General features: G+C 41.0%; 1 protein-coding gene across 2 annotated transcripts; it reads left to right on the forward strand.

The window, feature by feature from the left end:
• The first annotated feature begins 191 nt into the window (after positions 1-191).
• sec23ip (SEC23 interacting protein) lies at positions 192-12,532 on the forward strand. 2 transcript variants are annotated; one of them, XM_079560579.1, is made up of 19 exons: positions 192-379; positions 1,003-1,288; positions 1,325-1,583; positions 2,115-2,313; positions 3,142-3,335; positions 3,824-3,913; positions 3,988-4,108; positions 5,387-5,476; positions 5,709-5,850; positions 6,092-6,300; positions 6,395-6,483; positions 7,246-7,416; positions 7,490-7,585; positions 7,744-7,890; positions 9,087-9,242; positions 9,630-9,732; positions 9,966-10,148; positions 10,537-10,702; positions 11,867-12,532. In XM_079560579.1, exons 1-19 carry the CDS (start codon positions 250-252, stop codon positions 11,946-11,948), a joined length of 2,913 nt encoding a protein of 970 aa, XP_079416705.1. In that variant the 5' UTR covers positions 192-249; the 3' UTR covers positions 11,949-12,532. The 2 variants fall into 2 exon arrangements, with proteins under 2 accessions (XP_079416705.1, XP_079416704.1); XM_079560578.1 differs by having other exon boundaries at positions 1,003-1,583.
• The last annotated feature ends 2,472 nt before the right edge of the window (positions 12,533-15,004 follow it).

Below are 15,004 nucleotides of genomic sequence, written 5' to 3' on the forward strand. Positions count from 1 at the left end.
AGGAAGTAAACTAAATAATAATGCCCCGTAAATACTCCACACCAGTAGAGGCAGTAACGAGTTATATTTCGAGCTCCACCAAACGGCACCCGTAGTTGTACAGATTTATAAATCATCTGCGTCCATATGTTACGGTAGGTTGGCATTATCCATTCATTTATAGATCAGCAAAATCAGTCAGGAAAGCAGGGCAGGTCGTGCACTGCCACGGGTTCCGCTTGTGGTGGCTACGTGTAAATTTAAGTAAAAATGGCAGATCGAATAAAAAAATTGCCCGACAGTAGTGCAAATTTACTTTTAAACGCGGCTCCGGAGTTTAATTTTAACCTGCCCTTTCTTCCCGTGAGCCAGGCCGGCGGTTCGGCGCTGATGACAGGAGGTGAGGCAGTTAAAACCAAGAGGGATGTGTAAACTCTAGCAGTGACATTAGCTTGCTAATGAGCTAACCGGTGTTTTGGCCCTGCTGTCAGCTGTTTTATGCATTATTATGATTGCAAAATTTGGCCTCTTAGTAATGCTTGTTATAATGTTTTTCACTTTGGTAGTTTTTGAAAAGATTCATGTGTCTTTTTAACCTTGTTCTCACTGTGACTGCTTGGATGACTGAGAATTATTGTGTTATTGATGTCTACTGTATCTTTTGCTTTCTAGGGATTGATATTTACATGTTCAGCATATAATAACAGGGGTAACTTACTTATACTGATTAAAATTTGTCTGACAATCATATTTCGATTGAACTTTTCACTGCTTTCACTGAATGTAAACACACACCTAATTGCTATCAGTGCCACGTCTCTGCCACTGTGTCCAAGGGCAGTTCTGGTTTCAGTTGCAGATGTATTATTGAGGATGGAAAAATGGGGAACAACTGTCAAAACTCAATGAGAAGTTTGTTAATAATAGATATCTGAACTATTATAACTGTTTGTACTTTATTCATCCAATGTCCTACTATACATTATGCATCTTTCTGAAATTTTTTCTATCATTATTATCCAGATGATTCGGTGGGCGAAGAAGACAGTTTCGTTGGGCAAACCTCAGATAACGGCCCCGCTCCTTCGACTTTTAGCTACTTCTCAAACCCGGTGCCAAGTGACCCGTTCGCCTCTATCGGCCAGCCGTCATGTCCCCCCCAGACTTTTGCCTCTGCCCCCGTCTCCATGGCCTTCACCTCAGCCCCGAGTTCTGTCAGCATGGCCCCCCCGCTGGCACCTCCTCCCGCAGTGTCCCAAATGCAGCAGCCTCCCCCTCCAGCAGCTTTCGGTGGCGGTAATGCAGCGTACCAGAGCCCGATGGGACGGCAGAGCCCGATGGGACGCCAGAGCCCGATGGGACGCCAAACCCCACCTCCGAACACGATGACCCCTCCTCCGCCGCTCACTCCTCAGACGCTGCCGCAGAGTCACAACCCGTATCGACACACGCCCTCCAGCAGCCGGGCCAGTCCCTACATCCCGGCTCCGGAGGTCATGCCCCAGATGCACACACCTCCGCAGGCTCCGTATTCATATCCAGCCCACCTTCCTCCTCAGGCGTTCCCACCACCACCGGCAACAACGGCGCAGAGTTTCACCAAGGTAAGCAGCTCATGTGTTTGTTATGAGACGAAGTATGTTAAGTATGCAGAGGAATATTTACAAACAATCTGGCTCTGTTTCCAATCCGCTGCTAGTGCTAACATGGCATTTTGTTTGCTTTTTCCATAACTATTCTTTGACAAGGTTTGTATGTTTTGTTTGATAACAGTGAATGTAAGGCTAGATTCCTGCAGCTTTTCAATGAACTTTTGACTTTAGATTATGCAGCATTTGCAAGATATCTTCTCCTGGTATGTACAATTAGCTGAGAGCTGATGAGAATAGAACAGGGAACATGAGAAAGCATGTGTTTTTATTGGTCAAAATGTAATTATTTTTGACTCAATAGGGCATATTATTGTCACATCATTATTTATATAAAGTCTGCCCCTAACACTTATTGGTGTGCTTTGGCCTTAAGTCTTTGTATCCCAAGAGATTAAAATAGGAATGTTGTATCGCCGAGTTAGTTGTCTTTCCCATCTCAATCTGTGCTTTCTTAATCATTTTAATTCACTTATGTCTTCCCAGCCTCCTCCCTCAGTGATCCCTCCTCCCCCCTCGTCTTCCGGGGCTGTGGTACCGGCCGGTCCCATGATGCAGTACAACTTTAACGTGTATGAGACGGTTCAACCGCACTGGTTCTTCTGCAAACAGGTCGAGTCGAAGAGTGTGTGGCTCCCGTTCAGCATCATCGACTCTCTTCAGCTGGAGGAGATCTACAACTCCGGTACTGCACAGTACTGATGTGGTCGTGGCAGTAGCTGTAGGATTTAATGCAGGATTAGAAATTCTGTATGTTGTAGAAACAGGAGCAATTTTTCCCCACAGATTTGGCTCCAGTCACAGAGACGATCCTTATTGAGATAATTTTTGTTACTGTTGTAAATATGTGACTTTGTTCCAAAAGTACTGCTATAGTTTAAATAGAAACACAGAGTCACAAATGTTAGTGATGCAAGAAGCAAAATTATAGTTATGTATAGAGGTGGGTATTTTATAATATCAGCTATCGGGCGACATTTGGTCGCTAAAAGACTGAACCGTCAGTGATAGAAACTTCCTTCGGTCTTCAAGTTTGTACACCTCTTGGATTTCATTTTATACATTTTATATTGCAGACTTTTGCTTGTAATTTCAGAACTATAGATAGAGACGGCAACGTGCCATACAAGGGGGTGGTGGTGTTTTCTGGTAGTCTATAAACATATTTATCACGCACCAGTAAAGTCAAGCCAAAATCGGGTCAATATGGACGTTTATTCACAGCAAATTGTTCAGTAGAAGCGAAAAAGCGGCACTTGTTGCTAACGTTAGCATATGTATGTTAGCATTGTCCTATTTTTTAAGTATTTATGGGCTGTGGAACCACTTTCCTCCTCTCCATGTCTCTGTTGTCTTTATTTAGTAGAACAATATATTCATAAATCAGCATTTGGTGAGGTAACGGAGTATTGTGTGAAACCTAATCTTTTCGACCTCTAGTTATGAATGTAGTATGTTAATCTTCAGCCTGTTTGATGGGGAGAACATTGTGATTATTTTTGTGCTTTCATAGTTCAACCAGACCCTGAGAATGTGATTGTTCGGACTGACGGGGGGCGCTACGACGTGCAGTTGTACGATCGGCTCCGGACTTCGGTGTTCTGGGAGGAGGAGCCCACGGAGGTCCGACGCTGCACATGGTTTTATAAAGGAGACAACGACAGCCGCTTCATCCCCTACTCAGAGGAGTTCAGTGACAAGCTTGAGGTTTGTGTGTACTACTACTACTACTACTACTCATCAAAAGTCAAACCTTTGTGTAAAACCCCCTGAAACAGCTATAATTTAAGTTTGGCTATGCAAAGATAATTAAATTGAAAATATGGCATCGAGCGCTTGAAAAAGTTGCAAGATCTTTATAGATGGAGAGAAGGGCTTTTTGTTTTAGCCACTTTTAGGGGCCGTACAATTTTTCAGAATATTAACGAAACATTTTGACTGGCTAAAACATTAGACTGCTGTGCTGATGACTGCAGTGATTATACTTCATTATGTCTGTACGTTTTATCTTCTGTTTTGATCAGAAAACACTGTTCAGACCACAGTCCAAATTCCTTCTTGCAACCAACACAGACTGGTTCAACAGCTTACACTTTCTGACATACAAAGAAAAGAATAAACAGATGCTGAACTAAAAATTTAGAAATGTTGCTGTCTTGTTATAACACATGCTGCGCTTCTGTTTCCAATATCAGACCGAATACAAGAGAGCAGTGTCTACAAACCAGTGGCACCGCAGACTGGAGTTCCCGTCTGGAGAAACGATCGTCATGCACAACCCGAAGGTGAGTCCACCATCATCTGATCTTTACAACAAAAGCAACCAAAAAACAAATCAGTAACTCTGCCTTTGTTTCAGGTGATCGTGCAGTTCCAGCCCAGTTCGATGCCTGACGAATGGGGAACGACGCAGGACGGACAGACCAGGCCCCGAGTGGTGAAGAGGGGCATCGACGACGACCACGACGAGGTCCCAGATGGTAAATAGAGACATCAGTACTTAAAGGTCATACGCTTTATTTAGGTACTTTTATTGTGAGTTAGGACAGTGCATCTTAATGGGCCACATTTGCATCAGTATTAAGTATTTTGAATTTATTTATATGTTGGATAATAGTAATTCACCCCAAATTTCTAAGCAATACAAGACACCTGGACTGTTCCTCTCCTGCCGTGAATTGTGTTCAGTTAGATTTGCTCAGGCTGTGGTTGAAGTCTTTCTCCAGCCAGACTTCTAAATGAACGGTTGTCAAGATAATCATAGATGATGCACGTCTGAATGTCAAATGCAACTCTTTTAGTCTCCCTTAGCCTCTTCTTAAAGGGGATGTTTTGCATAATCAGCTTTTATAGAGCTTTTAATCATGTTACAATGTCAAAAACACACCTGGAGCTGGGTTCCGACCCACTCCCACATCTGTCCGTACTCTTTGGATCTTAACGGGTGGCTATTCTCATTGACAGCTCCCAAAAAGCTGCTTCTGAGGTTTTATGTATCGAGGAAAAGCTTTCCTCACTTCTCGATCTCTTGCTGAGCTTTTTTCTCTTATCATGAAGTAAAAGATAAGATAAGAGATAAGATCATCCTTTATTGATCTCACAACGGAGAAATTCACTTGTTACAATCGATGGGCATTCAGTAAGATCACCCGGGATGTGCAAAACAGACAGGAAATGTGCAAACAGTTAAAATACTCACCTGTCGCTACAGCCACATGTGCCGAGTGGTGTGTTTTTTTATTTTATTTTTTCTCTTTATTGAAACAACTGTAGGGTGAAGGAGAGCAAGAGTAGGGCGGTGGGAGGGGCTTATGGTAGGATGGAGGATAGGAGATAACAAAGACGTCTTGAGACTATTACAAAATACCTGCAAGTGGCATGATATCCCCTTTTTAAAGTGCGAAATTAATCGTACTTTACTTTCGACAGTTTCCTTTTTCCTGCAGACGTTGCTTAGGCACAAACAACACGTGAAGCCAAAAACAATTTGATTGTCAAACTTGTTTATTCACACAGTTCAGCGCCAACATAAACCTATTTAAAAAGATCATTCTCCAAAATAAATCACACTGCTGTTGTCTTTGAAGTGTTTGAAATGATCACACAGGCCTCACATCTCCACTTCAAATGAGTTAAAGTGCAGGAAAATACAAAGACGCATCTAAAATAAACACCACCCCGAACTAAATGATGCTTAAATGCGATTGATTAACCACTAATTTATTTACCTGCTTCTATATTTCTTCTAACATTTTTAGGTGAGCTGGAGACGGTGGATCATCTCGTGTTCATGGTCCATGGCATCGGCCCCGTTTGTGACCTGAGGTTTAGGAGCATGGTCGAGTGCGGTGAGTGTCACTTTGATTGACAATCCAAGTTCTGAAGTGCATGAGATTCTTGTATTGGTTTAGCAGTTCATATTTTAGACTTACAGTATCTTAAAGGAACAGGCCACCGTTTCTCCATACTGAGATATGTTCTTGTATCTCAATACGCAATTTTATGCATATTTCCATCTAATCGAACTCATAGATTCCCCGTTCTACCATGATGCTCATTGCGAATCCTTTTTGTGTTCAGTGGATGACTTCCGGAGCGTTTCTCTGAAGCTGCTGCAGACTCACTTTAAGAAGCAGCTGGACGAGCACAGCATCAGCCGCGTGGAGTTTCTGCCGGTTCAGTGGCACACGGCTCTGCACGGAGACGCCACGGGGGTCGACAGGTGAGAGGAGATCATGATGTACCGTTGACCAGTCATTTGCAAAGCTTTAGGGCCTCCTTATCACTGCGACAATCCCACAGGAGTTCATCACATCATTCAAGATCATTTATAATGTTTTACAGCTTTAAATTGCATAAAAAGAAACAAATGACCTAAAAAATACCACATGGCCACAGTGTCTTCTCTGCCACATGTATTCGCCAAAGTCATGCATTCTTTTCGTGATCTGCTTCCCTTTTAGGCGCATAAAGAAGATCACGTTGCCGAGCACTGGGCGCCTGCGTCACTTCACGAACGAGACTTTGCTGGACGTGCTTTTCTACAACAGCCCGACTTACTGCCAGACCATCATGGACACCGTGGCCTTCGAAATTAACCGGCTCTTCGCCCTGTTTATGGAGAGGAACCCCGGCTACAAGGGCTCGGTGTCTGTCGCCGGCCACAGTTTAGGCAAGACTTTTCACGTCTGTAAATTTATGATGTACTGTGTTTTTATGTATGATTTTTGATCCAACTATGTTCCTCTGCTTGTTTCCTTTTGCAGGTTCTTTGATTCTTTTCGATCTTTTGTCAAACCAGAATCTTGGGTCATCGATGCCAATCATTCCCACAGCAAATGGAGTGGGGCCACAGGTCAGAAATACATACATTTTTGCAGATACATGTAGTTTATTGTGTGAAATGGAGGCTTCATTACAAAGGGCACTAAAGAGTTGTACATATTAAAGCAAGGGGTATTAAGAGAAATTGACTTTTTAGAGCTTTCTATATTATATCTTGTTCTGTCATCAACAACATACCTGGAGTTGTATTTTGAGCCGCTGGTTTAGTATCTTTGAATAATCCTTGGATCTTCACCTGTGGTTATTCTTAGCAGTGCGGCGACAGCTCCCATAAAGCTCCTCCTGAGGTTCTTGCGTAATCCAGGAAATGCTTTTCTCACCTCTCGATCTCTTGCTATACCCAATCCTTTCAAGTAACATCACTCGCCATCGCTTCACTTCAGCCACAGAGGTCAAACAGACTGTGTTTTATTTGTTATCTTTATTGAAACTGCCGCGAAGGGGAGCAAGAGGAGGGGAGTGGGAGGGGCTTATAGAGAGATTGTTTGAAAATCAGGTAGTGATAAAGATGTGTTTGAGATCATTTCCAATTGCCTGCAAAAAGCATAATACCCCCTCTTTAATTGCAATTTTCACTGCAAAAATGGAAAATCCATACAGTATATCAGTAAATTGCAAGTGAGATACAGTGAGATGTTGTTTTAGAGTTAAAAACTTGCTCCACCATTTCACACAAACCAAGCCTTTTGGAAATAATGACGTAAATCTGTTCTTTGACTATGACTAAATCCATGGCTGTTCTATTATATCTTACTAATCGTTTTGTTTGCAGGTCCCAGCTCCTGAGCCACAGATCCCTCCCACAGTCACTCCTCCTGCTGAAGAGGAGCCAAAAGACGAGCCCAAGGATGAGCTAGAAGACCTGTCCTCAGTCCTGGAAAACCTGGGACTGTCCGAATACAAGAGCACTTTCGACGAGGAGAAAATCGACCTGGAGTCTTTTGTGAGTTCAATAACAGTAACTAGATTTATCTTTAATGTCTTTAATACGCTAATAGTTCATTTTCTTTTAACAGTACATGTGCACCATCGATGACCTGAAGGAAATGGGAATCCCTCTGGGCCCAAGGAAGAAGATCGCTAAATTTGTCAAAGAGTGGTTAAGCAAACAGGTACGTATTTTAACTTATTGTATGTCATTTGTTTGTCTTTCTTTCCCCTTTTACCTCAACTTTGGTTTTCTTTCTTTCCGGTTGCATTTGTGTCAAGATGTCCATTATTAAAGCAGCAGGTTGTCTTTATTGTTTTGTTTTTTACCATTTGATTCCAGGCAGAGAAGGCGGCGGCGGTGAAAGAGCTCCCCCCGGTGGTAGCTGCACAAACTGCAGCCCCTGTCCCTGAACCGGAGCAGCCTCTTCCTGTCGGAGTCTCCTCTGTCCACGTCAACTACAACTACTTCAAAGTCGGCACTGGGCAGGTAAAGCGTCAAGTGCAGAACTACAATTGTAGCCGCCTCAAAACAAGCTTCAGTGTTTAACTCATATAAACTACTACTGGGTCATTTTAATGTTTAGCCCCTTAACTCCCACCTGAACCAAGCACATTTTCTCCAGTTTGACTTTACCCCAATCCAAAAGCTTCAAAAAAAGGTGTGAAAATGGCGACAGATCTGAGACAAAAACAATGATGAAGATGTGACAAAAAAATGATAAAACTTTGACAAAATAGTGACGAAAAAATGCCAAAAATGTGATGAAAAAACTGACAAAAAATGACAAAAAACTGACAAAAATATGACAAAAAAGACAAAAAATGACAAAAAATTTGACCAAAAAGTGACAAAAAATGTGACAAAAAATGACAAAAAATATGACAAAAAATATGACAAAAAATATGACAAAAAATGACCAAAAAATGTGACAAAAAATGACCAAAAAATGTGACAAAAACGTGACAAGAAAATGACAAAAAATGTGACAAAAAATGTGAGAAAAATGTGACAAAAATGTGACAAAAAAATGACAAAAAAATGACAAAAAAATGACAAAAAATGTGACAAAAATGTAACAAAAAATGACAAAAAAATGACAAAAAATGTGACAAAATGTGACAAAAAATGACAAAAAAATGACAAAAAATGTGACAAAAAATTACAAAAAAAAAGTGAGAAAAAAGTGAGAAAAATGTGACAAAAAAAGACAAAAAATTACAATAAAATGACAAAAAATGTGACAAAAATGTGAGAAAATGTGACAAAAAAAGACAAAAAATGACAAAAACTAACAAAAAAGTGACGAAAAATGTGACAAAAAATGACAAAAAACGACATAAAGACAAAAAATTACAATAAAATGACAAAAAATGTGACAAAAATGTGACAAAAAAATGACAAAAAATGACCAAAAAAATTACAAAAAAGCTACAGAATGAGTTGAATACCCCCCCCTAAAAAGATGGAAAAAATCTGATGACGTGAGGAAAAAGATCCATTTAGATGAGTTTTGTAGATCTTAGCTTTCAAATGAGGTGTTACACTGGCCTACAGGATTTGGGTAAAGCTGAACTGGAGAAAATGCTTTCGGTTCAGGCGGGAGTTACGATGTTAAACGGACACACAACACTATAAAAAAATCTCTGTCCTGATATTTGGTGTTGCTCCCTCTTGCTCCGCAGGTGTCCGTGGTGTACCACACTCTAGACTTTGAGCCGGTGAGTTTCTTTGCGCTGGGCTCTCCCATCGGGATGTTCCTCACGGTGAGGGGTCTGGAGAAGATCGAGGAGACCTACCACCTGCCCACCTGCAAGGGCTTCTTCAACATATACCACCCGGTACTGCTTTTACATTAAACTAAAGATGCTTACAGTGGTTTCAACCTGGAGAGACTCTGACAGAAACTCTGACAGGAAAGTAGGATCCCGGGTGATGATTGGATAAGGGTGACACTGCAGATAATTACGCTTAAGCTTCATGATACAGATGTTGTTGTATTTTGAAAAGCTTTTATATGACTTACAGTATTTTACAGGTATGCAGCCTTGGCATCTTACCACCTTTTATCATAGCGTGCATAAAAAATGTATCTGATTACCCCTTATACCCCCATAATGCAATGTTTTATACTGTATATGATGGCAAGTCCTAGTAGTGTATTTTTCAACTGAATTTTGCCACCATGTTTACGCTATTTTTAACAATATTAAAACTTTTCCTCGTAGTTGGACCCGGTGGCGTATCGTATTGAGCCAATGATTGTACCAGACCTGGACCTGAAGCCTGTTCTGGTCCCACATCACAAAGGGAGGAAGAGGCTTCATCTGGGTAAGACTTCTACAAGATATTTGTTTTGTGTTAGTTATAGCCAAAACTATATATATTTTAACATTTTTGTGGTGTGTTTACCAGTTACCACTAAATGTGTAGTAACTTCAACTCACTTCATATAGATTAGATCATTGAGTAAAGCCACCTCTGCCCAGTTAGGTGCTTTTCTTGTGAATAGGACTCTTGCTTGTTGTCTCTGATTTCCTATTTGTAAATCTGTGTTTTCTCAGAGCTAAAGGAGAGTCTGACACGGATGGGCTCAGATCTAAAGCACGGGTTCATCAGCTCGTTGAGAACCGCGTGGCAAACTCTGAACGATTTCGCCCGAGCGCACACCTCGTCCGCTCAGCTCCAGGCGCAACTCGCCATGGTCGCCGACCAGATTGAGGAGGAGGAGAAGAGCGCGCACCACGGTCAGTTTACGTGGAGCCTTGTTGTTTAAAACAGTGGTTCCCAACCTTTTTTCCTTGAAGCACATCCCTGCGTGTGCTGTAGTCGGACCAGGCCCCCCACCCCAGTCCAAAACTGTGGCCCCCACAACTGTATCAAAATATGAAAAGTATTTCTTTCAAACAAATAAACTGAAATTGGGGAGTTTAATGCACCTGTAGTCCTTACTCAGTCATATTTGATGATTTATTTTGCTCAAATAATCATCTATGACCTGACCCTCTGACCAGGCAAAGATCTGGGCCCCCCCTGCAATCCCAGGAGCCCCCCAGGTTGGGAACCACTGGTTTAAAAAAATCTCCCCTTTATCAGGATCTAAATGTAACTAAATGTTTTGTTTGTTTTGTTCAGAGGATAAGAGGGAGGTAGAGACTCCGGAGCCGCAGCGGGAGGAGGATCCAAATGTGAAGATCGGGATGTTGAACGGAGGAAACAGAATCGACTTTGTTCTTCAAGAAAAACCCATCGAGAGCTTCAACGAGTATCTGTTCGCACTGCAAAGCCACCTCTGCTACTGGTACGGACTGGTTATTATTTTCTTCTATTTTCATCCTCTGCACTTGCACGTGGTAGAACTGATGATACACAATCGGACCGCCATTAGCTTTGATTACAGCTCACATTCGCTGAGGCGTTGTTTCAATAAGCTTCTGCAATGTCACAAGATCCAGTGTTGCGTGAAGATCTTAAAGGTGCATTATGCAACTTTTGCGCAAAAAAAAAGATGATATTTGTGTGTATTTGAAGTTGTATTGACCCAGCGGCTGAATGAGTGTTCAGCATGGCGCCTTTACTTTCCATCACAGTCGTCTCTAGGACGCTCCAGGATCAGTTGTTTGGAAGGTTTTCACTGCTGACCAGGAAACCTACTACAAGGTCAAATACGCACAAATATCAACCTTTTCTTTTGCATAAAAGGTTGCACAATGCACCTTTAACCCCTTAACTCCCACCTGAACCGAGCACACTTTCTCCAGTTTGGCTTTACCCCAGTCCAAAAGCTTCTGGAAAAAAGCTGTGAAAATAGCAACAAAACTGAGACGAAAACAATGATGGAAATGTGACGAAAAATTACAAAAATGACAAAAATTGGCTAAAAATCTGACAAAAAATGACAAATGTGACAAAAAATTGACGAAAAATTCATTTAAAAAAATACAAATGTGACAAAAAATGACAAATGACAAAAAAGTTACAAAAATTAGTTGAATTCCCAACAAAAAAGTGATGGAAAAAAAATCTGACATGAGGAAAAAGATCCTCTCGGTTCAGGCGGGAGTTAAGAGGTTAAGATCCAGGAGAATATTGATGAGTGTGGCCACTGTGCAAAACCTTCTTTATCCCAAAGATTCTCAATAGGGTTTAGATCTGGACAATCCATGTGTGAAAATTATGTTTCACAACGTGAGCCCAATGAATCCTGGCATTGTCGCCTTAGAATATGCCTGTGCCATCAGGGAAGAATCCATTGATGGAATAACCTGGTCATTCAGAATGTTCATGTCGTCAGATGATCTCACTCTTCGGGCACAGTGTTGTTGAATCTAGACCTTACCAACTGCTGTGACAACACATAACAGTTAAATCCAAGTGGCCACGTTTAGTTTTGTGTATGATTTTTACAAACTCCTTACGCCATATTTCAGGTTGACTTTCACAAACACTTCTTTTCATGTTGCAGGGAGTCTGAAGACACGGCTCTGCTCATCCTCAGAGAGATCTACAAAACACTGGGCGTCCATCCGGATCAAATCGTGCATTAAAACACTCGGGACAGAAACTTTTACACCTAGTTTTACTGAAGCTGATTTTTTTTCTTATTTTCTTATTTCTATCCATGTAGTTTATTGTATTAAGGTGAATGGAGATCAACAGTCCCGCTCACCTCAAAGCCCACGCTTGGCTCTGAAAATAAAACTCCCATAAATTTTCCCCATAATGGAAAATGTCCTTCCTGAAATAGCGAGGGCTTCGAGGGGGGCGGGGCTGCTGCTCTATATCGCACCTGTTTGATGCCATTTGTCTTAATAATAAGACACAAATGAGCCTGCAGATTTACAAAACATTACTTTATATACACAACATTTTATAAATTATAGCAGGGGCTGAGTTTACTGAAATTATATGAAACGATGACGTGAAGAAAAAGGAGCGGAGATGGAAGCAGGTAATGCAGCTGGATTTATTTCATGGACAAAATTCAAAATAAAATGAAAGTTTTTACAAAATCTTAGACAATGAGTGGAAGACGTCTTTCCTGCAAAAGCGAGGAGATTATTTACAAGCTAGAAGATAGTTCAAATGCATTTAAATTACAGTACAAATAAAGTATTGTGCCAGCTCTAAACGAACATTTGTCCGGTGTAATCTCATTTATTTCACAGCCACTTCTCACTGCAACAGCTGTACATGCAAAAGATATCTCTACATGAATTAAAATTACTTCAACAGCATATTTACAAGCTCAAAACTTCATTATCCAGCTTGCATCTTTCTAAACACTGCCTATTCTGGGAGTGTTAAGGTTTTTTATGGGAGAATAGTTTAATTGTCTGGTTGAGAAACAGGCTAAATCAAAGTCTTAAGTGCATGTATTAGTCAAAACAACTTCAAAAACCATGTGTGTTACAAGGTTATTTTAAGTCATGTAGCTTTTCTTCTTTTGCATTAACATTTCCTCCTTATTTCCCTTGACCCGTCCAGGCACAAAACCAAACCAAAAGCACATGAGCGATATTTACAAAAGCAGCCGTAACATTCGGTCGTAATGCGTTGGAAGATGGAAGCGCCGTGAAGAATATCCTGCAGTATCATTAACACGGGTCAGACCTGATAAAAGTCGTACATGCGGAGAATAATGTACTTCGATCGAGCTGCATGCTTCTGCCGTTTCAGATTGTCACAAAATACTAAAACAACGTCCCTTTATTTCCATTTCATTAAAATAAACGTTAGACTATTAGAAGACCGGGGCTACGCAGCTATTCTCTTTGAATTAGTCTGTAAGTATTACACGCAGTCTACCGGTTCATAGGGTTAGCCAAAGAAAGTGCATTTTATTGTTTTTTTAATCTACCGGTATTTTTGATCATATACGCCTTAGTGTTAGTAGCAAATACTGCAATTACTTTGGGCTGTACAACAACCTTTGCAAACATTATGACTGCCCCCCGGCGGTTTGTTTAAATCATGCAAATAACTGGATTATGTTCTTTAAATCGGGGCTTTGAAAACTCTACAACCCTGGAAAAATCCTCAACGACCGAGGTTATAGAGTAAATAAATCACAAACCATATAACAGTGTACTGTACTTGTATGTACTTAACATATTATTCTAAACAGAGCCGTCATTGTTCTGGACTGAGGGGGGAAAATCGCAAATGGAATATTTTCGGACTTGTCCAGCCACTGCCCTTTAGTAGTGTAGCTACTGACAAATTATAATCTAGTGTGACAGCTTTAAGAAACTGCTTTGTGCTTATGAACAGTATTACAGGTGGAGGCATTTAAATGTAGGGACTTGGATCAAATGTACCTGTATGTAAATTGCGCTATAAACAGCTGAAACAAATTTCACTTCCTGATCTCCCTTCAAGCCCCTCCCACCCCGTCGTCTTGCTCCCCTTTGCTACGCAGTTTCTACTTCGCAGTGAAAGGATTAAGCTTAGCAAGAGATCGAGAGGTGATTGAAAGCATTTCCTGGACATGTAGGACGTCAGGAGGGGCTTTCTGGGAGGAATAACCACTGGAGAACATTCAAAGATGCGCAAATACAGGTATGTTATTGATGACATAGTAACAAGGTAAACGCGCTCTAAAAAGTTGATTTTGCACCATACCCTCCCTTTAAAGAGGAAAAAAAGCTGAATAAAGTTGGGCTATCTGCAAATTTGTCAACTTCGAGACCCCGCCACAGCCCCTCCTAGAGGTCACAATCCTTATGTCGAAACCCTTGCACTACATTTATCAGATTAGATTGTGCCATAAGGTTTCCACATCACACTTTCCAGAGACATTTAGTACCAAAAATGAACAACTTGTTGCTTGTGGACATAAAGAGGCAGATACATGCGTTTAGAAATAATAAATTAAGACTTGTGTTAAACGTTCAGGTTTAGCCCGATCGCGAGGTTTACAATATATATATAAGCATAGCCTACATTTGGGTCATTGTGCCATAAGACATATTACCAAAAACATCTCTTGGTACTGCTTTGTCGATGCTTTGTAATAACGATTCAGCACTCATGAACCGAGCCATGTGTTCAGGAATGCACAAAGTCCTCCCAGAGGTTAAATATAGCGTTAAAAGGTAGTTATTACGCAGCAGAGACAATGAAATTAAATACAAAGCAAATAACACAGCAGGAATGGCTTATGTGGTTCCCAAGAATGTCTTTCCTTGAAAAGTCTAAAATCCTCTTCCGTCTTGCTCCGCTGGACGTTTGTTGTGCCTCACAGCGGAGGATTAAATATCAAAACTCTCCTGATCGAGTCGAAACCGTCGAGTGAAGCTTCACATTAATACATTTGTCAGTTTTTGTACATTCACTTGTCTCCAGCTGTGCAGTGAAATGCAGAGGGCTTCGTATAAACAGGCCGTCAATGTCCTCACAGTCTGATGGATTTACTCGGGAAAAATACACCTCTACATAAGTCAACTTGAATTTAAAATATTCAATGCTCTTTTTTCCCCCCAGCTTTTTAGTTTAGCTTATGGAGTTTAGTTTATGGAGGTAGCAGTACCTTAAATTTAATGCTTATGTTTGCCGTTCTATGTTTTTAATACCATAAATGTGAATAAACTGTGCAGATTTC

This window comes from Gobius niger (genome assembly GCF_951799975.1).
Source record: "Gobius niger genome assembly, chromosome: 7".
Taxonomy (NCBI): Eukaryota; Metazoa; Chordata; class Actinopteri; order Gobiiformes; family Gobiidae; genus Gobius; species Gobius niger.

What these genes read in the sequence shown, in the direction of transcription:
- sec23ip (XM_079560578.1), top strand. Translation starts at nt 250, where the DNA reads ATGGCAGATCGAATAAAAAAATTGCCCGACAGTAGTGCAAATTTACTT. An exon ending in TCGTCATGCACAACCCGAAG is followed by an intron (nt 3,914 to 3,987) that starts GTGAGTCCACCA and finishes CCTTTGTTTCAG; the next exon opens with GTGATCGTGCAGTTCCAGCC. An exon ending in AAGAGTGGTTAAGCAAACAG is followed by an intron (nt 7,586 to 7,743) that starts GTACGTATTTTA and finishes ATTTGATTCCAG; the next exon opens with GCAGAGAAGGCGGCGGCGGT.